This window comes from Macrobrachium rosenbergii, chromosome 37, assembly GCF_040412425.1.
Source record: "Macrobrachium rosenbergii isolate ZJJX-2024 chromosome 37, ASM4041242v1, whole genome shotgun sequence".
Lineage (NCBI taxonomy): Eukaryota > Metazoa > Arthropoda > Malacostraca > Decapoda > Palaemonidae > Macrobrachium > Macrobrachium rosenbergii.
The window spans coordinates 37,355,271-37,376,152 of NC_089777.1; the positions used below are offsets into that span (position 1 = coordinate 37,355,271).

The 20,882-nt window shown below is 41.1% G+C and overlaps 1 protein-coding gene across 3 annotated transcripts in view; it reads left to right on the plus strand.

Moving 5' to 3' along the window:
• Positions 1–20,882, plus strand: part of LOC136825494 (tyrosine-protein phosphatase non-receptor type 2-like) — a 90,834-nt gene that overhangs the window by 4,394 nt on the left and 65,558 nt on the right. The window contains exon 1 of one of the 3 annotated variants that reach the window (XM_067082048.1): positions 10,180–10,203. The exons of the other annotated variants lie outside the window; for them this stretch is intronic. Within the exon in view, the coding sequence (XP_066938149.1) occupies positions 10,189–10,203 (15 nt within the window). The 5' untranslated portion in view covers positions 10,180–10,188. Of the gene's footprint in view, positions 1–10,179; positions 10,204–20,882 lie in introns of those variants that run through there. 3 annotated transcript variants of the gene reach the window in all.

Genomic DNA, 20,882 nt, shown 5'->3' on the forward strand with positions numbered 1-20,882 from the left:
AACCCTTCATTCCTTTTATTATACCTCCATTCATATTATTTTTCTTCAATCTTACCACCCTTTCCTAACAATTTTTTCACAGTGCACTGCAAGGTTTTCTGTGTTACATCTTTAAAACCTTTTTACTCACAGTTTCCTTTTCAGTGCTGAATAACCACATGTGTCCCTGAGCTTGGCCATAGGCCTAAATTTTATATTCCATTCCATTCCATGAATCCATTCATTCTGCTCTATGACTATCACACCTCATTCCCTCTCTGTGAAGTTTAAGAAGTTCACATTCACCTCTTCTGGGGAGGTTTCCAGTAGACTGATGCTTGATGTTTCTCCCCTTGGTATATGTGTAACATCACAGTACCTCTACCCTGTCCTACCTAAGTGTTCTTTCACAAGAGAAAAACCAGGTTTCTGCTCATTTAGCACACAATCAGTTATTTCTAACCTTGTTAAGGCTAACTTTGATTTTAGGTATCAAGGGTGGGATCCCAACTGACAAGACTCCGTCTTCTACAAGGGAAAACGTGTAGGCTTCTGAATGCTTTCTCCCTGGGATGTAGAATAGTTGTCCAACCATTGTGAAGTTTTTTTCCCAGCTCTTTTTTTGGGCAGGTTGTATCCTGTCTTGAGTTGCAAGGGTGTGCTTTGATTGTAAAAAGACAAATTGAATTCCAGGTTTCTTTCCCTTCCTTGTACTTTCCAGCTGGTAGTGGAGGAGATCTGCACCATTGAGCACCTATCGTAAGACTTACGTCTGAAAATGTGTTCTCTCCTTGTCCTTTAAAAAGGGGGTGTGTTTGTACATGCATATGTGTAGAGCAGTGCTGTGCATTCCATGATGATGTCTTGCTATCTACCAACCTTTATTTTTCCATTCTCTAACAAGGACAGAATATCCTGGACCATTCAGAGAGTATAGTGTGATATAGTGAACTGAACTCTGGCACAACACCCCATCAGCTTCTGCATCATTAGAAGGTTACAGGAGTCAGTCCTCTGCCCCCTTGTACACACAACTAGGAATCTCATAATTCTGGTTGAGCATGTTTGACTTCCCCTTCAGTCTTTTGTTATAATCAGACACTTACTGGTTGTTACTAAGGTCCATAACCTCACATGTTCCTCCAGCCTCTGGACAGTGCCAGTCAGCTCTGAGATGATCCTCCCACCTCAGGAGTTAATCTCTTATACAAAAGGCATTGGTTGATATTCTCTGAGTAACAAATCTGAAATTTAAAGGTATTTTTCTTAGATATCCCAATCAGAGCCATTTATCATGATCCTGAGAAAATACAAATTATCTTAAAAATTTGACATAATTTTTGCATTATACCAATGTTTTGTTATGTATATGTGTGTGTGATTAAACTCATACAAGTTGTTGCAATAGATTAGATATAAAAATCAGTACTTGTACTCAAATTTTATTAGTAATTTTGGGTAATTTTTAAAAATATACTAGGAAGGCTATGTCAGGTCATGTTCCAAGTACTGCATAGGCTGTGTGTGGAAGTGTTAATGTTGGACTTGGTTAAAACTAGTTATGTGATTGCTTACCTAGTGTATAATGTTCTTACAGTTCAGGTGCTCTTGGTACTCACATCTGTGTAGGCTAGACTAATAGCATAGCTGAGTTGTCAAATTTACCAACATAATTGCCTAACTATATATTCCATACACATTATTTTAGGTTAGGCTAGGAATATTTTCTTATTAGCCTAATTCAGTCAGTGGTATAAACGCATTTCTGAAGGAAAGGAAATTTTAACTTCATGGGGTGCCTCATGTTATGTACATGAACTGCATAACTAATTTTTATTACTGTAACTGATTTTATTCTTTCCTAAACCAACTTTTTCTGCATTGGGGCTTTGCCTCAGACCTTCATCATATGCTTCTCATGGCTATATCCTTTCATTTTTCCCCACTTTCATTGAACAAATTGACAATTTTTTTTATGCTGCTATGGCTCTAGAAGGAGCTTTGATCTGTATTTTGAGTCAAATACTAAGTAAAGTGATTAAAATTATTGAGTTGTTGGTCCAAGCATGCAACTGATAGTTGTAGCCCAATTGTCTTTTCACCACCATGGTTTACCATTGTAATTATGTAGAGTATATTGATCAAAGTAGTGAGTCAAATGGTTACGCTCTCATTTGGTTACCATGGAGGATTCATTCTCAGATGAAAGGCAAAAATGGAGTAGGAAAATGTTGTAGTGGACTGCTATTATTATTATTGCAGTACCTGTATTAAAATTCATCATCAGTACTGAAGTTTTTGTGTGTTTTGATCTTTGTTGTTGGTATCATCATCATTGTACTGTAATTGTTTTTATCTTTATTACTCTTTCCATCCTATTTCATGAAATTTGGCAGTAAAGAACCCCATAGTTCCATGAGTAAAAGAGATTACTTAGAACTTGTTAGGCCTCAAACCTTGTACTATAAAGGGAAGCCTTGTTTTGAAAACTTGAAAGGGGCTGAAATGTCACAAAATAAGAAAAGATAAATTATGTAATTTACATGAGTTATTTTTGTTTGTGTTTTATGCAATTCATGTTCCACTTTGTTTGTTTCACAGACTCTTGGTTCAAAGAGAAGTTGTTTCTATATTTTTGTAGGGATGTGATTGCTACCTTTTAAAGTTGTGTGCATATTATAAAACTCTTGTTACAGTTTTCTCTTAAAATAAAGTATTTACCATCTTTATTAGATGTCTGGAGTGTGTTAGCATGTAGAGATGATGATGATGAAGGTACATAGCATAACTTTTACCATTGTGGAAATATTAATTTTTGAAATAAACCTTACCTCTCCATCATATAGCTTTTACTTCAGTACCAGCAGTAGTTCGATAGATTGAAACAAAAAATGAGAACACTTGGTTTTCTGTGAATATTCGCCTTCCATCCATATACTTCCCCCTACCCCCCGCCAGGGGACTGATAGGTACAAACACTCATAGCCGGTCAGTCTACTTCTGTCGCTGGTTTTGGTAAGAGTTCAACAGATTGTACTCTGTTTTCTGTTACTGTATTTTGGTTTTCGATGTTCTTTTATTTTTTTAATATTCGTTCAGTATGAACCTTGAAGGTAAGAGTTGCTGTAATAGGCAATACTGTATTCAAGTTTTTGCTGAGGATAACTATATGAATCGTAGTTGAATGAAATGCAGTAATTGATTGTGAACGGAGAGACCTTGTTAGGTTGTAGAAACAACTTAGAGGATAATACTTGTAAGACTCAAGTTAAAGGGATGCATTGGTAATGTAATTGTTTCTGCACCTTTTAAGATGTGCTAAAGGTTTGCCTGTTGCCTCCATCACAGGTTATAAATCTATGCTGGCTTCTGCTTTAAGGCATCCTGGATTTGATTTTTCAAGGATGTTTGTCCTAGGTGAAGCTGTTTGCTCATTTCAACTGGAAATGCTGAAGGTTCTTAAAAAAAAAAAAGAAAAAACTTTCTGGAACCTGGATGTGGTCTTATGACACCTTAGAGGGCTTTCTTCCAAGCCCCTGGGAGAGGTTTCTCTCAAGGCTCTTTCTTTGGAACCCTCTTTCTGGGTTTCACGTAGAGTACCGGAACAGAATTATCCTTTTGACTTCTTGAGTGCCAAAATAAAGAAAAAAAATTGTCAAGGGTAAAGCTCTTCCTAGAGTTTCTCAATCCCTTCGCTAGAAACTCTACAGTAACTCCTGAGGAAGGAGAGCTGTTTTAATGCCTTGTAAGGACTCTGAAGTATTTTACATCCTATCTTTAACCTTTTAAGGAAGTAGTGTAGGAACCTGTTTTGCTTGATAGGAGATAGGAAGAGGAAAGCTATTGCTAGGGAATCTAGTAAAGCCTTAGCTAGTCAGGATTCATCCGCTAAGCCAGATGCAATTGCACCTGTAATTTCTTCCTGTCCCCTTCCATTCCCTCCACCTGTGCATTCCTCTCCTTTACCCAGCTCTCATGTTTCTGATCCCAAGACCATCATCAGTCTGGAGTCGAAAATTGACACTCACTTTGAGTTAATTGTGCAATCGATTGCTAAATTAGTATCATCTGTGAAAGTGTTAATGGACAAAAGTGAGTCAGAGTGCCCAGTGGCACCCAGTGCAAGTGCAGTGGTAGTGGAGGAGGTGGCTGTTCAGCCTGCCGTTTCTCCTAGACCAAGGTCCCTGACATTCCCCAGCACCTGGGAGGAGTCAAACTGGTAACCTAAGAGAGGTCGGTGGGGTCTGCCCCCGAGCATTCGCGCCCTCAGTTCAGTCTGTTGATGAATCCCAGACTGCAACCAAAGGCCATTGGAAAGGCCTTCAACTAAGTGCTCACTGTATGTCCTCCAGCTCTCATGATTTTAGTCCCAGGTGCTCACGGCACTATGCAGACAGGTCACGCCCGCTGACAAGGCGCGCAGTGGACTTCGAGATTTCTTCGCCTGTTCCTTGTAAGAAGGGCAAGGATTCAGCTCGCCCCTCAGGCAGTCACTGGGATAGCCCAGAGCAGCTCTCTTCTACTACATCAGACGACAAGTGTCTTCAGACGGTGAAAGATTTTCTGGAACGAAACTCTTGCTCAGCCAATCAGTAGATGAGTCTTGTAGATACCCTTTTGTCCATGGAACCATTCATCACTCTGGAAGGACTACACCTCAGACCTCTGCAATTCTTCCTCAGAGCCAGCTGGAACAGGAAAAAGTTCCCAGACTCGTTTGTGTTCCTGATAACGGTAGAAATCAAGGAGGATCTTCGTTGGTGGAGTTCCAGAAAGAGGCTATCAGAAGGGAAATCTCTTCTAGCTCCAAACCCCAGCCTAGAGTTCTTTTCAGATGCATCGAACTTAGGTTGGAGAGCTCTTTTGTGGTTAAAAGAAGTGTCAGGCACCTGGTCTCAAGAACAGCAAAACTGGCACATCACTGTAAAGGAGTTACAGACGATTTTTCTGGGCCTACAGTGTTTCGCTTCAGAAGTTTGCGGGAAAAGAGTAGCAGTGCATTCAGACAGCACCACGGCACTGGCGTACATCAAGAAATGGGGGAGCTCACTCTTTCTCCCTGTACGAAGCGGCAAGGGGTCTTCTTCTCTGGTTACACCAGAACAACACACAAGTGACAACACTGTTTATCCAGGGGAGACTCAATGTTCTGGCTGACGAATTGAGCCGTCAGAAACAGATCCTTTCCACAGAATGGACATTAGACCCATTGGTTTGTCTGGATCTGTGGAAGCTCTGGGCGAAACCAATGATAAATTTGTTCATGTCCTCCAGGAATCACCGACTTCCTCTCTTCTGCTCACCAGTACCAGATCCCTTAGCATGGGCGACCAATGCAATGTTGCAGGACTGGTCAGGCAAAGATCTGTCTACCTCTCCCCCATTCAGTTTAGTGAGACAAGTCATTAACAAATTCCGGTCTCATCAAAACCTGTCCATGATTTTGATATTCCCCTTCTGGCCAGCAAAGGATTGGTTCCCGGATCTGCTGGAACTTCTTGCAGACTTCCCAAGACTGCTGCCACAGAAGCAACAACTTCGCAAGCAACCTCACTTCCAATGGTTCCACCAAAACCTGTCTTCTCTGGCCCTAACAGGATTCAAACTGTTAGATGACTGCTCCGAAAGGAGGGCTTGTCAAGAGCGGCTGCAGACGCGATTGCGAAGTGTAGAAGACAGTCATCAGATAATGTCTACCAGACTAAGTGGTCCATCTTCAGGTCTTGGTGCAGACGAAATAATGTGTCCTCTTCTAATACCTCTGTAACGGAAATAGCGGATTTTCTTCTGTTCCTACGCTCCACTAAAGGACTTTCCACCTCAACCATTAAAAGCTACAGAGCAATGCTTAGCTTGGTTTTCCGCCATAAAGGGATGGACTTATTATTTAACCAGGATTTGTCCGACCTTATTAAGTCCTTTGATACCGCAAAGCTTAAGGAAAAAACTTTGCTGTCCTTGAATCTAGATGTGGTACTTTAGTGGCCAGCCAGTTCATGTTTTGAGCCCATGCAGTCTATCTCTTTAAGGGATCTTACCGGAAAAACTCTTTTTCTGGTCGCCTTGGCCAATGCCAAAAGATCCAGCAAAATCCATGCTTTGGACAAAAATATCGGATTTTCTTAGGGGAATGCAGTTTGCTCCTTTTCCCCAGACTTTTTAGCCAAGAACAAATCGCCATCGAATCCATGGTCTGGTTATTTTACGATTAAGAACTTGTCTGAGATAGTAGGCCCATCTGAAGAAGAAAGAGCTCTCTGTCCAGTAAGGGCCCTTAAGTCTAATCTTCACAGAACAAAGACTATTCATGGTACATTAAGGAATTTTTGGTGTTCTGTGAAATATCCCTCTTGACCTTTGTCTAAGAATGCCCTGGCATTCTTTCTCAGGAACTTAATTTCAGAAGCACATTCCATGGTGAGTGAGGACTCTCTCACCTCTTGCAAGGTAAAAGCCCGTGAGATCAGAGCGGTCGCCACATCTTTGACGTTTTAAGCGCAGTCTGTCCCTCACGTCGATTGTGCAATCGATGTTTTGGAAGTGCAAGTTGGTGTTTGCATCTCATTACTTAAGGCACATCGAAACTACTTATGATCAGTGCAGTACCTTGGGTCCGTTTTACGCAGCTGGCGTGGTGCTGGGCGAGAAGACATAGAAAGCAATGTCCTATCTTTAATCTCTTTCCCTTGATTAGGGTGTTGAGTTTTTTGGGGAACCTTGGAGTACCCTCCAGTCTTTTGGTTTTAATGGTTGGGTATTGGTTTTTTAATTTGGTTTTTTGGTGGTTATGGTGATTAGATTTGCACTGGTTATTTAGTGTGGTACTGCGCCCTGGGCAGGGCATCTTGTTTTTCTTTGTTAGCCCTCGGAAATTCATCCATCACTACAAAGCACCCACTGTAGTAGTAGGCCCTCAAGGCTTTACCGCCTTGCCTCTACTGGATAAGATGAGTGCCAACCAGAGGCAGTATCTACCTGTAGCAGCTCTCTTATCAGGTAAGGTTCAACAACATTGATTTAATGTTAGCAAATTTCTGTTCTAAAACTCATTACTGTTAATAATGTTTTGGGGTAGATATGTCCAACCTTCCCACCTCTATTCAGTGTGAGAATCAGCAATGTAATTACTGGGTAAGTTACTTATATAAAAATGACATTTTTGTAATAAAATAAAGTTTTATATATACTTACCAAATAATTACATGATCGGAGCCCTCCCGCCTCCCCTCACTTGGACATAAGGGCATAAACAAATTGAAGCTCTTTGCTATGTTGTATCTCTTCTTCCACCTGAAAGTGGGCGGGGCATGTCACCAGAACCAAAACAAACTAGCATGACCTGTAATTTCAAAATTTTAAGCCGCTGGTTAAAAGAAACTAATAGCTATGTAATTACTGGGTAAGTAATATGTGAAACTTTATTTTATTATAAAAATGTCATTTTTTAGGTACTTACCCTGTAGCATTAAAAAACCCTCCTTCCTCCCCTCTTAAGAGATTTAAGAGTAGAATGAACAACCATAACAGTCGCTATCTGACCCCTCACCCTACAAGGGTGGGGGAGTAATTGTTGGGAGCATTCGTTAATGTTGTTTCAATTTGAAGACTTGTCGAACCTGTGCCAAGTAGCCGCAGGTAAAGCTAATGATAGAGGATAAGTACCTAGAAAATTGATTTTATCTTAAAATCATTATTTTGTTGACCCTTGAACAGTGTAGAACAAGCTGCTTGTAAAGAAGTTTCCATGGAAACTTCACAATAGCCTTAGACATAGCTAAAGAGGAAGAGAGCCAAAATCTTAGTCAGATAAGGTGGGCTTTGCTAAAGACAGGGCAATTACCTTTGCCTTATTTTAGACTAAGCACATTTTTGGGCTAGGCCCTTACCTACAACAGTATCTTTTATCTAGCCTGGAGTCACTAGGGCTTGAGAAACTTGATCCTTTGGGGGTACTGTTTGTAAGGATTATTGGACTTGCACTGAAAGGATTAAACCAGATGTAAAGGTTCTTTGTGTAGTGATTTGGAAACTGGAGCTTCCGAAGAGTAGGAGAGTAATGTCCTTTTCATTAGGTCTTTGGTTAAGGACTTTCATGCTAATTTCTATACTCAATGGAAGGTAAGCCACTGGACTTGAGAGCAATGGCTACAACTTTTAAATTTGGAAAGAACTTAATCTTCGATAAGATACTGACGTCACTCAGTGCCATGGTAATCCTGTGTGTGCTTTGGTTTATCTTCATGGTGCGGAGATTAAATACGATTATTGCAGATCATTAACTCCTCTGGTTTGTGCAGGGGGTATTATGTCCTGAATCGACAGGTAGCCTTTTTTTGGTCTACTGCTTTTTAAATCTGGTTGCAGCTTTTGGGAAGCTTGGAGGTACTCAGTGCTGGGTATTAGAAGTGTACCTTTTTGTACAGATGTACTTGTTAGTTATCCATCGTTGGCTCTGCAGGGTTTTAACAGTAACCCTACCCCTCCTTCTGCTGAAGGGGGCATCCTCCAAAGAGACCTCAGCTGTCTTCATGATGAGGATCTCTACCTGAATGACAATCCTCATAAGGCAGCAGTAATAACCTATGGATTGAATTCAATGTTGTATGCAAAATATTTTGTTACTAAGTAGCCTTTAAAGGATTGAATGATGTCCATTTTCCCCACTTCCTTTTTCAAATGTGGGAATCAGCTATATAATGGAGAGGTAAGGTTTATTTCAAAATTATAAATAATTTAAGATTACCTCTCTGTTATATAAATTACTCTCCCTACCTCCAATTTAAGATTCATTTTTTAAACTTAACCTCTCCATTATATAAATTACCCTCCCTACCTTCCCGCATTCAAGATGGACAGAAGTAGACTGACCAGCTACGAGTGTTTGTACCTACTGGTCTCCTGGTAGGGGTTTTGGGGGAAGTAGATGGATAGAAGACAGATATTCATAGAAAACCAAATGTTCTGGTTTTTTTGTTTCAATCTGTTGAACTACCGCTGGCAAGGAAGTAAAAGCTTTATAATGGAGAGGTAAGTACTTAAAAGATAAATCTTAGATTAAGTATTTATGTTTTTGGTATAGATGTTTGCAACATCCCGGGGCCTTAATCGTGACAGATTTCCTCAGTGTGGTGAACTTCTTTTTCTAAGAATGTCACTATAATCATAGTGACATGCTAATGAAAAGATAACTACTTTATATCAGAAGGGAATGCCCAATACCATATTCAGTGCTTAGGCCTCTTGAGTTTGTTCATTTTGCAGTTCTTGTTTTTTTGTAGTGTACAGCTGTATTCTTGTAAGATGCCATGGTATCAGGCTGCCCAGTGTTTGAGGTCTTCTTGCCATTTACTGAAAACTTATAGCAGTCCTCTTAGCTTTATGGATATAGATACTCACAACTTTGCTAGGATGGAGTGCTACCTTCATGGGCCATGCCCCTCTACCTTCATTTATTAGTGTGTTTTCATATTCTTAAAACAGGCCAGAAATCCCTTAATTTTCCTCACAAGCTTTGCTTCCACAGAATAGAATACAATAGCCAAGTACAAAGTGACCAAAGCAACTATAAGATAAAAGCATAATTATTTGGGGTAGAAAAAATGTAAATAAGCAGCATTATGAATAGGTAACTCAGTCAGTTTGCTTAGAAAACTACCTTGTAATGTCCCTTAAAGTTGTTGTAGCCCCTTTTTACTTTAATTGTAAATCTGCTCAGAAATCCATAGTTTTATTACAAAGGGAATCAACAAATTTTTATTGGCCACTTGGGTATCCAGGCACCTTAGCAGGAAAAGGGTGCTGACACTGTAAAATGAATAGCACACACTTCCCTAGATTCCCACTAGGTGGTTATTGCCTGTGTTGTGTCTAGTGAGGCACACTGTAGACAATGTTAAAGGTTCTTTGCAAGATCCTTTTGGCCTCCAGCTGTAATGCTTTCTGTCTTTTACTCTTCCCTTTGGTCTTTTCCCACCTTGCTGTACAGCTTCTCTAACTTTACCTTGTTCTAGTTGTCACCTTTCATTTATGAATAGATCTTTCAGGCAAGCCTTATGAGAGTCTAAAGTGTGACTCATTAATCTCGATAAACTACTTTATGTGTACTCTTGATTTCCTAATTGCTATTTGTTTGTGTATTTACTTATTTTGATCAGTATTTAATTATACTTTTATCATCTTAACTCTTTTCACGTACAGACATTGCATTTAATGGAAGCTTGCGGGGTGAGTTAAGGGCCTATTGCCTTCTTCAATAAGGTGTGCATATTGTGTTTGATAATAATGTCCATAAAACTGAATTTTGTGCTAAGATAATTTGAATTTCCATTATGATTGATTTTCCTCAAGTAATTGAAGAATTATTAATAGCTGTGTATAGTGCAAATTATATGAAAGAGGAGGCAATGCAGGGTAGAATAAAAGTATGTGGTTGAAAAAGTGATACATTTCGTAGAAGTTAACTTAACAAACCATGTTTTTTGCATTTTCAAGATATTACAGTAGTAAGAGGAAGCTTGTTTGTAGTTGTCTTCAGTGGACATGGCAAACGAAGTTCCTCTTACAATCTGAGTCAGTAATTATGTATGCTGAACTGCAATCCACATTGAGTCTCATTAATGTAAAACAGAAATTGCATGGGTTTTAATTTATAAAATCTTACTTGGAATGAATATCTGGGAAAGTTCTAGAGTTCTGGGTGTCATGCACAGTGGTAGTTGTAATGGCATATTAAGTTGCGGTCAGGTGATTTTGGATAAAATTAGATAGATCATTGGTGATTTATGTTTAATGGCTACTTCACTGTAAAAAATTTTTATCAGACATTCGTTGATGTTTTTTCTCTCTATAAATGACAATTTTATATAAATAACTTAGCAAGTAATTACATAGCTACCAATTTCTAGTAACACTCAGGGAAAATTTGAAAATTTGCAGTAGCAATTCTTTTGTTTTGTTTTTGGTGTAAGTAATTAGACCCTCCCTCCATCAGAGAGGCTCAATTTATTTCTGCTGGCTCCCGAGGAAGGTTGTGAGCAGCAGCTTAAATTTTGGATTTCGTGGGCTTTACTTGTTGCTTTTCCTGAAGTATCAGTGAGGTATTTTCGATTTTTTGGTTGCCTTTCAGCATTTTAAGTCAGGATTACTTATTTAAGATGAATTTTCATAATTTTGACTTGTTTTCCCTTTTTGAGACTTAGTCAGCTTGCTTTTGACAGTGTCCGACGCAAGAATGTCTAGCACTCGTTATTGCAGTAAGGGCTGTAACACAAGGTTGACTTATGCCAAATATGATTTGCATACAGTATGTACGAGTTACAGGGGTCAAGTGTGTTTGTTATGCAGTGAATAAGTATGAGATTCACTGATCGGGATTATGAAAGAGAGAGAGAGAAAGGGAGAGCGAGAGACGATGTTGATAGTTTAAAATGATGAGCCATGGGACCAAGTAAATTGAAGACTACCCATAACAAACCTCCAAGATGTGGGAAAGGAAGGAGGCGCTAGAGGAATCAAAAGGTCAGCAAAATTGACCTGATTTGTCCTTGCCAAAAGTGGGAGTTAAGATTGAACCATTAAGAGTAAAGTAGACGTCCTCAAGGAGGCGGAGTTTTATTCAACATAGGTCCAGAGTTCATTCTGATCAATTTTTAGCCAGAGTTACTTGAATTCCCTTTAGAATAAGATTTGTGTCACTCAACTCTCTTAACATCAAGAAATTTCTAAGTCCAGTGTGGCTTGCCGTGTGAAATAGTTTAGTGTTAAGAATAAAACTTATGAAAAACCGTGCCCGGCGAATTCTTAAGTTTTATTCTTAACACTAAACTATTTCACACGGCCAGCCACACTGGACTTTCCCACATCTTGGAGGTTTGTTATGGGTAGTCTTCAATTTACTTGGTCCCATGGCTCATCATTTTAAACTATCAACATCGTCTCTCGCTCTCCCTTTCTCTCTCTCTCTCTTTCATAATCCCGATCAGTGAATCTCATACTTATTCACTGCATAACATGTTCATTAGATCTGCCCTGTGCTGAATGTGTTGACTGGAACCCTAGGCTATGGAAAATTTTGACTTCTCACCTTTCCAAGTTGGAAAGAGACAGGAAAAGGAAAGCAACTGGTAGGAGTGACAAGTCTCTAGCTGGCCAGGAATCTTAGAAGTCTTCCTCTGATGTTCCTGTTATTTCTGTCATGTTCCCAATTCCCAGTCCTTCAGCTGTGCCATCTGCTGCCATACCCACCTCCATTGCCACCTTAGAAGCGAAATTTGATCGTAAGTTCGAATTGTTAGGTTGTTGGGGTCTGCCCACAGGCAGTTAGCCCCTCAGTCGCACCTGTAGCCGATTCCCAGGTGACAACAGAACGCCGTTAGAAAGGTGTTTTTCCGGATGCTCACCATTTTTCCTCTAGTTCCAAAGCATCAGGTCCGTAATGCAGGCACCAGTAGTTTTTTAAGGATGAATCCAGACCACTGAAAAGGTCTGCAATGGACGTGTCTAGCACCCCTCAGGTGCCTTGCAAGAAATTTAAGGAGGCTGTACCCACGTGTAGCTTTTGGGACAGCCCAGAGCACTTCTCGCCAGAGGTTTCTCCTGTGAGGTGTCTCGTTTTCGGAGCCAGAACAGTCTCCAACAGTTTCTAAGTGTAGGCACGCTGCATTAGAGTGTTTAGAGTGTCCATCTGCTCCCGATCTTCCTTCCGCTTCTGAGCACACCTTAGTGACTGGATGCCCTTCAGCGCCCGCACACTCCTCCAGACGTTAGGTAGCGCCTGAGCGTTCAGTTGCTCCTGAGGGTTCCGTATCTTCCAAGTGCCTGGTAGCGCCCGAGCTCTCTTTTTCTTCTGATCACCCAGTAACTCCCGAGCGCCTAGCTGCGCCCGAGCTCCCAGTGAATGTGCGCCAGAACTTCCTTCTCGTCATTCGGCGATGGCTTCGTCTCTTGCGGTGCCGACTGTTGTAGATCTGGCTCTGGCTCCCATCCAACAACTGGATAACATCTTGAGTTTTTTGAAACCTCAACCTCCTCCCGCCAGCGCTGTAGATGCGCCCTTGTCTCCAGTTTCGTTGGCCAAAGAGGAAGCTCAGGATCCAGAGGAAGAAACTCCTACTACGGCATATTCAGCTCTTTTGCGTTTCGGCTTCGAACTTTTCCTGATTTCTTCTCACCAGCAGCCCCTTCTTCTCTGGCTTTTGCTTCCCAGATGAGTAGTCTTCTGTTGGAATTGTCCAAGCTTCCTAAATTGGTGCTCTCTACTTCAGCTAGGAAGGCTATGATTGAAGTTGAGTGCTGGTTAAGAGACAAGAGAGAGCAGGGGAAGGCTGCATTCTGCTATCCTTTGTGTTTGTTGCAAAGGAAATACTCTTATTACGCTACTGGAGAAGCTCCTTTCCTGGGTGTATCTGCCTCTGCCCAGAGGGACTTCTCAGGTCTCACTGAGTCCTCTCGCAGGTCTGCCTTTGCAGCAGCTAAGATCATGCTTACATCCACCGAACTCTAACACTTGCTGAAGAATGTGAGAGTTTTTGAAATACCCTGTAGTCAGTTTCCTGGATTGGGCAGTAGGTGCCCTTGCCAAGAAAATTGAGGACTATCCTTCAGTTCATGCGGAACTCTCTTCAGATCTTCTGGGCGTGCTATCCTGCATCGATAGAGGCATAAGAGATGCTTCTGGCAAGTTAGTCTCTACCTATTCAATGGGCATCTTAAAGAAAATAGAACTCTGGGCTCTCTTACTTCAAAAGGGGTTACGTCAGCACAGAAGTCGGCCCTGCTCTTCTCTCCACTAGTACATGGCTTCCTTTTCCCACAGTCAGTGGTTAATGGGATCGCCTCAGACTTACAAAAGAAGTCTACACAGGACCTCCTAGTGCAGTCCTCTAGGCATGCTAGGGAGAATCCCTCTTTCAACACCAAGTCATATTCACTTTTGCAGCGTCAGCCCTTTTGAGGGGTCAGGCAAAGGTTTCAGTCAAGACCTAGAACTAATGTTTGCTTTTCCTCCAAGGCCATTAAGAAATCTTCAACCAAACCTTCCCCAACCAGACCTTCCTCCAAGAGGTGATGACAGTATTCCCCATGCAACATTGGGTGCCAGGCTCCTTCATTTTTGGGAAGAATGGTGCCAGAGAGGAGCAGAACAGTGGGTCATAGAAGTTCTCATCCTCCCTTAATCAAGAAGCCCATAGCCTTGACTGCTTATTCGATAGGCTCAAGAAGGTTTTCTGCCCTATGGAAGGAAGTTTCATCCCTTCTTCAAAAAAGTGCAATAGAGGAAGTCATGGATGTAGAATTGGAGGGATTTTACAGTTGCCTGTTCATGGTCCCAAAGTCTTCAGGAGAATGGAGACCAGTGTTAGACATCAGTGCTCTGAATGTCTTCGTGCAGAAGACAAAATTCAGAATGGAGACAAATCGCTCAATTCTTGCATCCATTCGTCAAGGGGACTGGATGGTCTCCATGGGCCTGCAAGATGTTTACTTCCATGTCCCCATACGGTACATCCAAACTCGAGGAAGTACCTCAGATTCGTTTTTCAGGACCAGATTTTTGAGTTTCGGGCCATACGCTTCGGACTTTCAATGGTCCCTCAAGTTTTCACCGGTGTTCTTGCTCCGTTGGTGGGTTGGCTCCATCTAGTGGGCGTCACCATTGCTCTCTGTTTGGATGACTGGCTCATTCTTTCTCCAACAAAGGAAGCTTGCATTGGGGACATTTTGTTCAATCTTCAAAAGTCTCAACTAGTTCCCTCCCAACAGATAGTATATTTGGGAATGACCCTGAATTCTCTTCTTTTTCTGGCTTTTCCATCTCCCAAGAGGGTAGAATCCTGTTTAAGGACAATAGACGAATTTCTCTCCCTTCAGACGTGTTCTGCCAACAAGTGGATGAGTCTCCTAGGGATAGTGGCCTCCATCGAGCAATTTGTATCCCAGGGGAGACTTCACATAAGGGTCATGAGGGTATTTCACTTTTATCTCTGTGACAAATGGGATAGAAAGAAACATCCGGACTTGTTTATTTTTCAGGTAACCTAAGACCTCACGAAGCAGCTGCTGTGGTAGAGGTCTGAAGACAGGTTGCTAGGAGGGAAGTCCCTTTTTCCTCTGAACCCCGACCTGAGCTTCTATGCAGACACATCTGATTTAGGTTGGGGAGCTCTCCTAGGGGACAAGGAAGTCTCCGGGATGAAGAGCTGACACATAAATGTGAGAGAACTGAAAGCAGTCGGTCTGGGATTGCAAGCCTTTGCATTGGAAGTCCAAGACAAGATTGTTACAGTACATTCGGACAATACGACTGCCCTGTCTTATATCAGCAACCAAGGGGGAACTCGCTCCTTCTCCCTTTGCGAGGCAGAGAGGGACTTTCTTCTCCGGGCTCAACAGAACCAGACAAGAATAGTAAGAAGATTTATACAAGGCAAGATGAACATCTTAGTGGACCAGCTAAGTCGCAGCAACCAAGTGATACCCACAAGAATGGACTTTGGATCCATCGGTCTGCCTAGACCTTTGGAAACTGTGGGGAAGGCTGTCAGTAGGCTTACTCGCAACCTCCAAAGATCACCGTCTTCCGCTTTATTGTTCTCCAGTTCTGGATCCCTCAGCATGGGCAACAGATGCCCTGCTTCTAGACTGGTCCGACAGGTATTTGTATGCCTTCCCTCCCTTCAGGATGATAAGGGAAGTGATAAACAAGTTCCAATCTCACAAGAATGCCTTGATGATCCTCATAGCCTCATTTTGGCCACTAATGGAATGGTTCCTGGACCTGGGAAGTCTCCTATCTGACTTCCCAAGACTGCTACCTCAAAAGCACAAGCTTCTCAGACTACCCGATCTCAGGCAGTTCCATCAGGAGTTATCTACGCTATCTCTGACAGGATTCAAACTGTCAAGAAGCTCCTCAGAGCCAAAGGCTTTACGAGATCAGCTTCAGAAGCTATCTCAAAATGTAGACGTCAGTCATCGTCCAGTGTCTACCAAAATAAGTGGGCTATTTTCCGCACTTGGTGCAAAGAAATCACATCTCTTCTTCTACAACATTTCTAACAAAGATTGCTGATTTTTTTTTGTTTTTGAGAACTTTTTGGGGTTTATCCTCTTCTACTATTGAGGGTTACCGAGTCATTTTGAGCTTGGTATTCAGACATAGGGGCCTGGATCTTTTCTTCAAATCAAGACTTATCTGATCTTATTAAGTTGTTCGATACTTTGAAACGGAATGATATAGAACAAGTTTCGTGGAACCTAGATGTGGTTCTTAAATGGCTTTGTGGTCCACCTTTTAACCTCTTGGCTCTGCTTCTTTAAGGGATGTAACCAAGAAGACCCTCTTCCTAGTAGCCTTAGCTACAACCAAGAGAGTAAGCGAGATTCAGGCTCTTGATAGAAGGATTGGTTTCTCTAATGGAGATGCAATGTTCCTACACCCTTGGTTATTTTGCAAAGAACGAGAAATCGGCGAAACCTTGAAACTCATTCTTTTAACATTAAGAACTAATACAAGTACAGGCAGTCCCCAGTTATTGGCATGGGTTCCATTCTGACAGCGTGACGATAAGCAAAAATCGCCAGTAACCGAAAATCTGTGATTTTTGGCGCTTATCGCGCCAATAACTGGAGATTGGCACCGATAAGTGGAAATTGGCAATTTGCGTCCCTGAAAATTGCCGATTCTTGTCACTAGACGTGCCATAAAACCGGACCGCTGATAATCAGGGACTGCCTGTTGTAGGTTCTGAAGACAAGGCGAGATTCCTCTGTTCAGTAAGGGCACTCAAATTCTACCTCCATAAGACTGACAAAGTAAGAGGTCCTTCCAATAACTTATGACGTTCAGTGAAGAACCCCTCGCGACCTCTCTCAAAGAATGCAGTCTCTCTTTCTTCCTGTTTTGAAAGTGAGAGCTCATGGAATTAGGGCATTCAAGTATAATCTCTCTCTTCCATTCTCCAGTCCACATTTTGGAAATGTAAGTCTGTATTTTTGTCGCACTATTTACCTGAAGTTGAAATAGTTTTTAACAATTGCAGTACCTTGGGTCCTTTATCAGTGGCTGGCATGATGTTGGGGAAGGAAGTATAGGAAGCATTCCTTCCTTCCTTACTCTTCACCTTGGAAACTGGTGTTGAGTCTTATGGGGGTCTGGGGGTACTCTATACCAGGAGGCCCACCAGGCCTTTTATGGTTGGGAGGTGGTGTTTTTTAAATTTTTTGGTGTAGGTAACAGCATTGTTATCTGGTTATTGTGTGATGGTACTGCGCCTAGGTCAGGGGCACGCCTTTTTTACTTTGCTAGCGTCCGGAGAAGTCCTTCGCTGTAAGGTCCTGCTTATGTAGCAGATGACACTTGGCTATACCGCCACACCTTTACAGGGTAAGATGAGGGCCACCAGAGGCATTACCTTCCTGCAACAGCTCTCTTACCAGATAAGAAAAAAGGCATATTAATGATGCCAGCAACCTTTTTGAATCTCAACTCATTACTTTTATGAATACTTTTGGGGGTAGAATAAGTCCATGAGTCCCACCTCCAGTCAAAAGTAAGTATAACTACTTGGTAAGTTACTTATATAAAAATGACATTTTTATAATAAAATAAAGTTTTACATACACTTACCAAGTAATTACAGAGTGGGAGTGCTCCCTTCTCCCCTCACATGGACATTACGGCATAAATAAATTGAGCCTCTCTGCTGTATTGTTCCTCTCCTTCCCCGAAAGTGGGTGGGATTAGTTACACCAAAAACAAAACAGAATCGCTACCACAAATTTTCAAATTTTAGCTGCCTGTTATTAGAAATTGATAGCTATGTAATTACTTGGTAAGTATATATAAAACTTCATTTTATTAGAAAAATGTCATTTTATCATTAGATCACATGGTCATTACCATGTCATCTATCAAGGATATAGTGTCGATTTCGGTTTCAATTGTTTTTTGAGTGGATCCTGCACAACAACCCATGGCTGGTTTGGTATTTCTTTTTTTTTGGTTTGAATATCTAAGGAACACCATGGCCTTGGCCCCATACGGGGGTAGTGCCGTCAGTGCACCTCATGCGGTGCACTGTAACCATTGCTTAAGGTTCTTTGCAGCATGCCTTGGGCCCCTAGCTGCAACCTCTTTTGTTCCTTTTACTGTACCTCTTTTCGTATTCCCTTCCATCTTACTTTCCACCCTCTCCTAACAGTTGACTCAGTGAAACTGTGAGGTTTTCCTACTGTTACACCTTTCAGACCTTTTACTGTCAATATCTGTTTCAGCACTGAATGACCTCACAGGTCCCTGTGCTTGGCCTTTAGCCTAAGTGCTATATTCAATTCAATTCAATTCAATCGTGGCCTTGGGTTTTGCCAGATTAGGTTTTCAGAAAACTCAGTCTGTTGTCATTAAGAACCAAAGCTAGTTTCAGCACTGTTCCAGTTTTCCATCATGCTTAGTTGTTAGAGTAAACATGGCTACATGTAATAAGTTTCTCAGGATAGGTTTTCCAGTTCACAGTATCTTGTTCAGATAGTTGTGTATTCAGTTGTAATTTGGCAAATAATCATCTAATGTACTTTAGGGTATTGTTTTTTGAAAAGCTAACTGAGACTTTAGAATTCACTAAACTTCCTTACACCCAAATTCAAAATTTCCATACACCCAAACTGTTCCTTGAATTTAGTCATCCATTCCTCAGGCAGGTTTGATTGTTGTTTTCTGTTTGAAGGGACACATGACTGTTTAACCAGTTTCCCATTCCTTGATGTGAGTAAAATTAAAATTTACTGCTGGTACTTCCATTGGCATTGTGATTTTTGAAAAAATTTAGGTATAGAATTATGGCTGTTGTATGTACTTGGTAGAAGATCCAGTAGTATTCTGAGTTGAAATGTTTGATGATACTAATATGAAGGTTTGCCTCTGAAATGATGTTACTTTACTGATCTTGGTAACTCATTACCAAATTAAAACTACAGTACTTTGAAATTGGTGATAAGGATAGGGCTAGCTGACGTATGATGCTTTTCAGAGGGGAAACCCCCTATTCCCCCTTTACCTGTTAACTTACTGATTGTATGTCTGGTCTCTGTATGATAAAGATATTGTTTGGTGGCACTGACTTTTACCAATTTTGTAATTTTAATTTTCATCATTGATATCAGTTGGTATTGTGATTTTATGGGCTATCCATCAACAATATTTGTTTATAGTGTTACCTATCCTAATTGCAATGGTTTTCAGGCCTCACTTTAAGTCTTTGCTGTTACTTAAAGAACACCACTAAGGTTTGTTGTAAGCTCTGTGGTACAAACACAAGACGATTTGCTGTCCTAATCCTTGTTAGGTTTTTTCCAATCTGGCATCCTTTGGTATCAGTCCACCATTTGACTGACCTTACTAAGGCAAAGAGCCGAGTTATTTTGTATTCTTTTATTGGATACACAGATTTACTGGTTTTAGGAGTAAGGCAGCAATTCCTTACAACTACCTATTTGCATTTGTGTTCTTTTTTTTAATAGTAATGTAGCTTGTTTTGGTATTTAGGTATTTTTTTTTAACCCAAGCATATAATAATTATATGTTCTTTTCTGATAAGTTACTGAATTTATGAGCCGTTTTGTGTATGGATATGAATCTATCAGCATGATGACCTTTAGGAAAGCCTAGGAAACCATAGAAAAGGTGATAGATGAAGACTTAGAATGCAGGGCAGAAGGGAATGGAGAGAAATTTTACACCTGACCTTGATATTTGGATTCCCCCTTAATTTCATCCCTAGTCTACAGGCAGTACTGAATCTGTAGACTAGGGATCAGATGAGTTGGAAATTGAGTAAGGTACGTTAGATGTAAAATTTCTCTCCACTCCCATGTGTCCTGTGCTGTAAGTCTTCATCTGTCCCATTTTTCTGTGGTTTCCTAGGCTGTCCTACAGGTCTTCATCGTGCTACTTTCATAGCTATACACTAAAAAGTTAATAAGTCCAAGTCTCATGTTCTCCACTTGTCACCCCCTAAGCCAGTCTTGACAGATTTGGTGAAGGGATGGTGTGGAGAATATGAGACTGAAGAGTGGTGAACATGTTTCACTCTGAAGGTATCTTGTGTTAAAATGACTGGTAGGGAAGGTAACCTAAGAAATAATACTGCATCAGTGTCATTTTCCTCCATCCCTTAATGGCAGAGGTGCTTTTGAAATTGTCAGTGCTGTAAAGAATGAAAAGACTGTGCAGACATTTTCTCTGGCTCCTGTGCTGCTCCTTTTCCTTCTCCATGTACCACTTTATCTTTACTAGATTCAGCTTTTATTGTTGCTTCTGCCCCAGTTGCATTGCAAGGAGGGACAGCTGCTTCCAGTCATGGAATTTAGTTTATTTCACTTGAACTGTCAGGACCAGCAGTGAGGTCACCTTTTGTTCCTCCGTCATTACTGTGTTCGTGTCGACTGTTGTTAGAGAATTAACTGAATGTGACCATTGATGAGATTGTCAGGCTAAGGACCTTGTGATTTCTTCAGATTATCATTATATCTCTTTGGAGAACCATCATACCTCAAAGAAAGGAGATGGCTGCCCTAGTAAGAAGGGTGCTCTTGCAATTCCTTCAGGATGATAGTGGAAGAGAAGAATGAAATCGGAAGGAAGACCATATCATCTTCTCTGGTCAGATAGGTGGCTGATGCCTTAGGAAAACACTACAAAGATCATGAGAGAGACAGCAATCTGAAATTAGGCTGCAGTACGATATCAAAATTTGAACATCCAGTAATGAGCTTACTCCTTAAGCATGTGCTGCTTTCATACTGTATCTAGGATGGATGAGAGGTGTGTAACTGAGACACTGAAATTAACATCATAACATATTACAAGCACCATGACCTTTTGAACAGTGGTGATGGAGAGTTAAAGT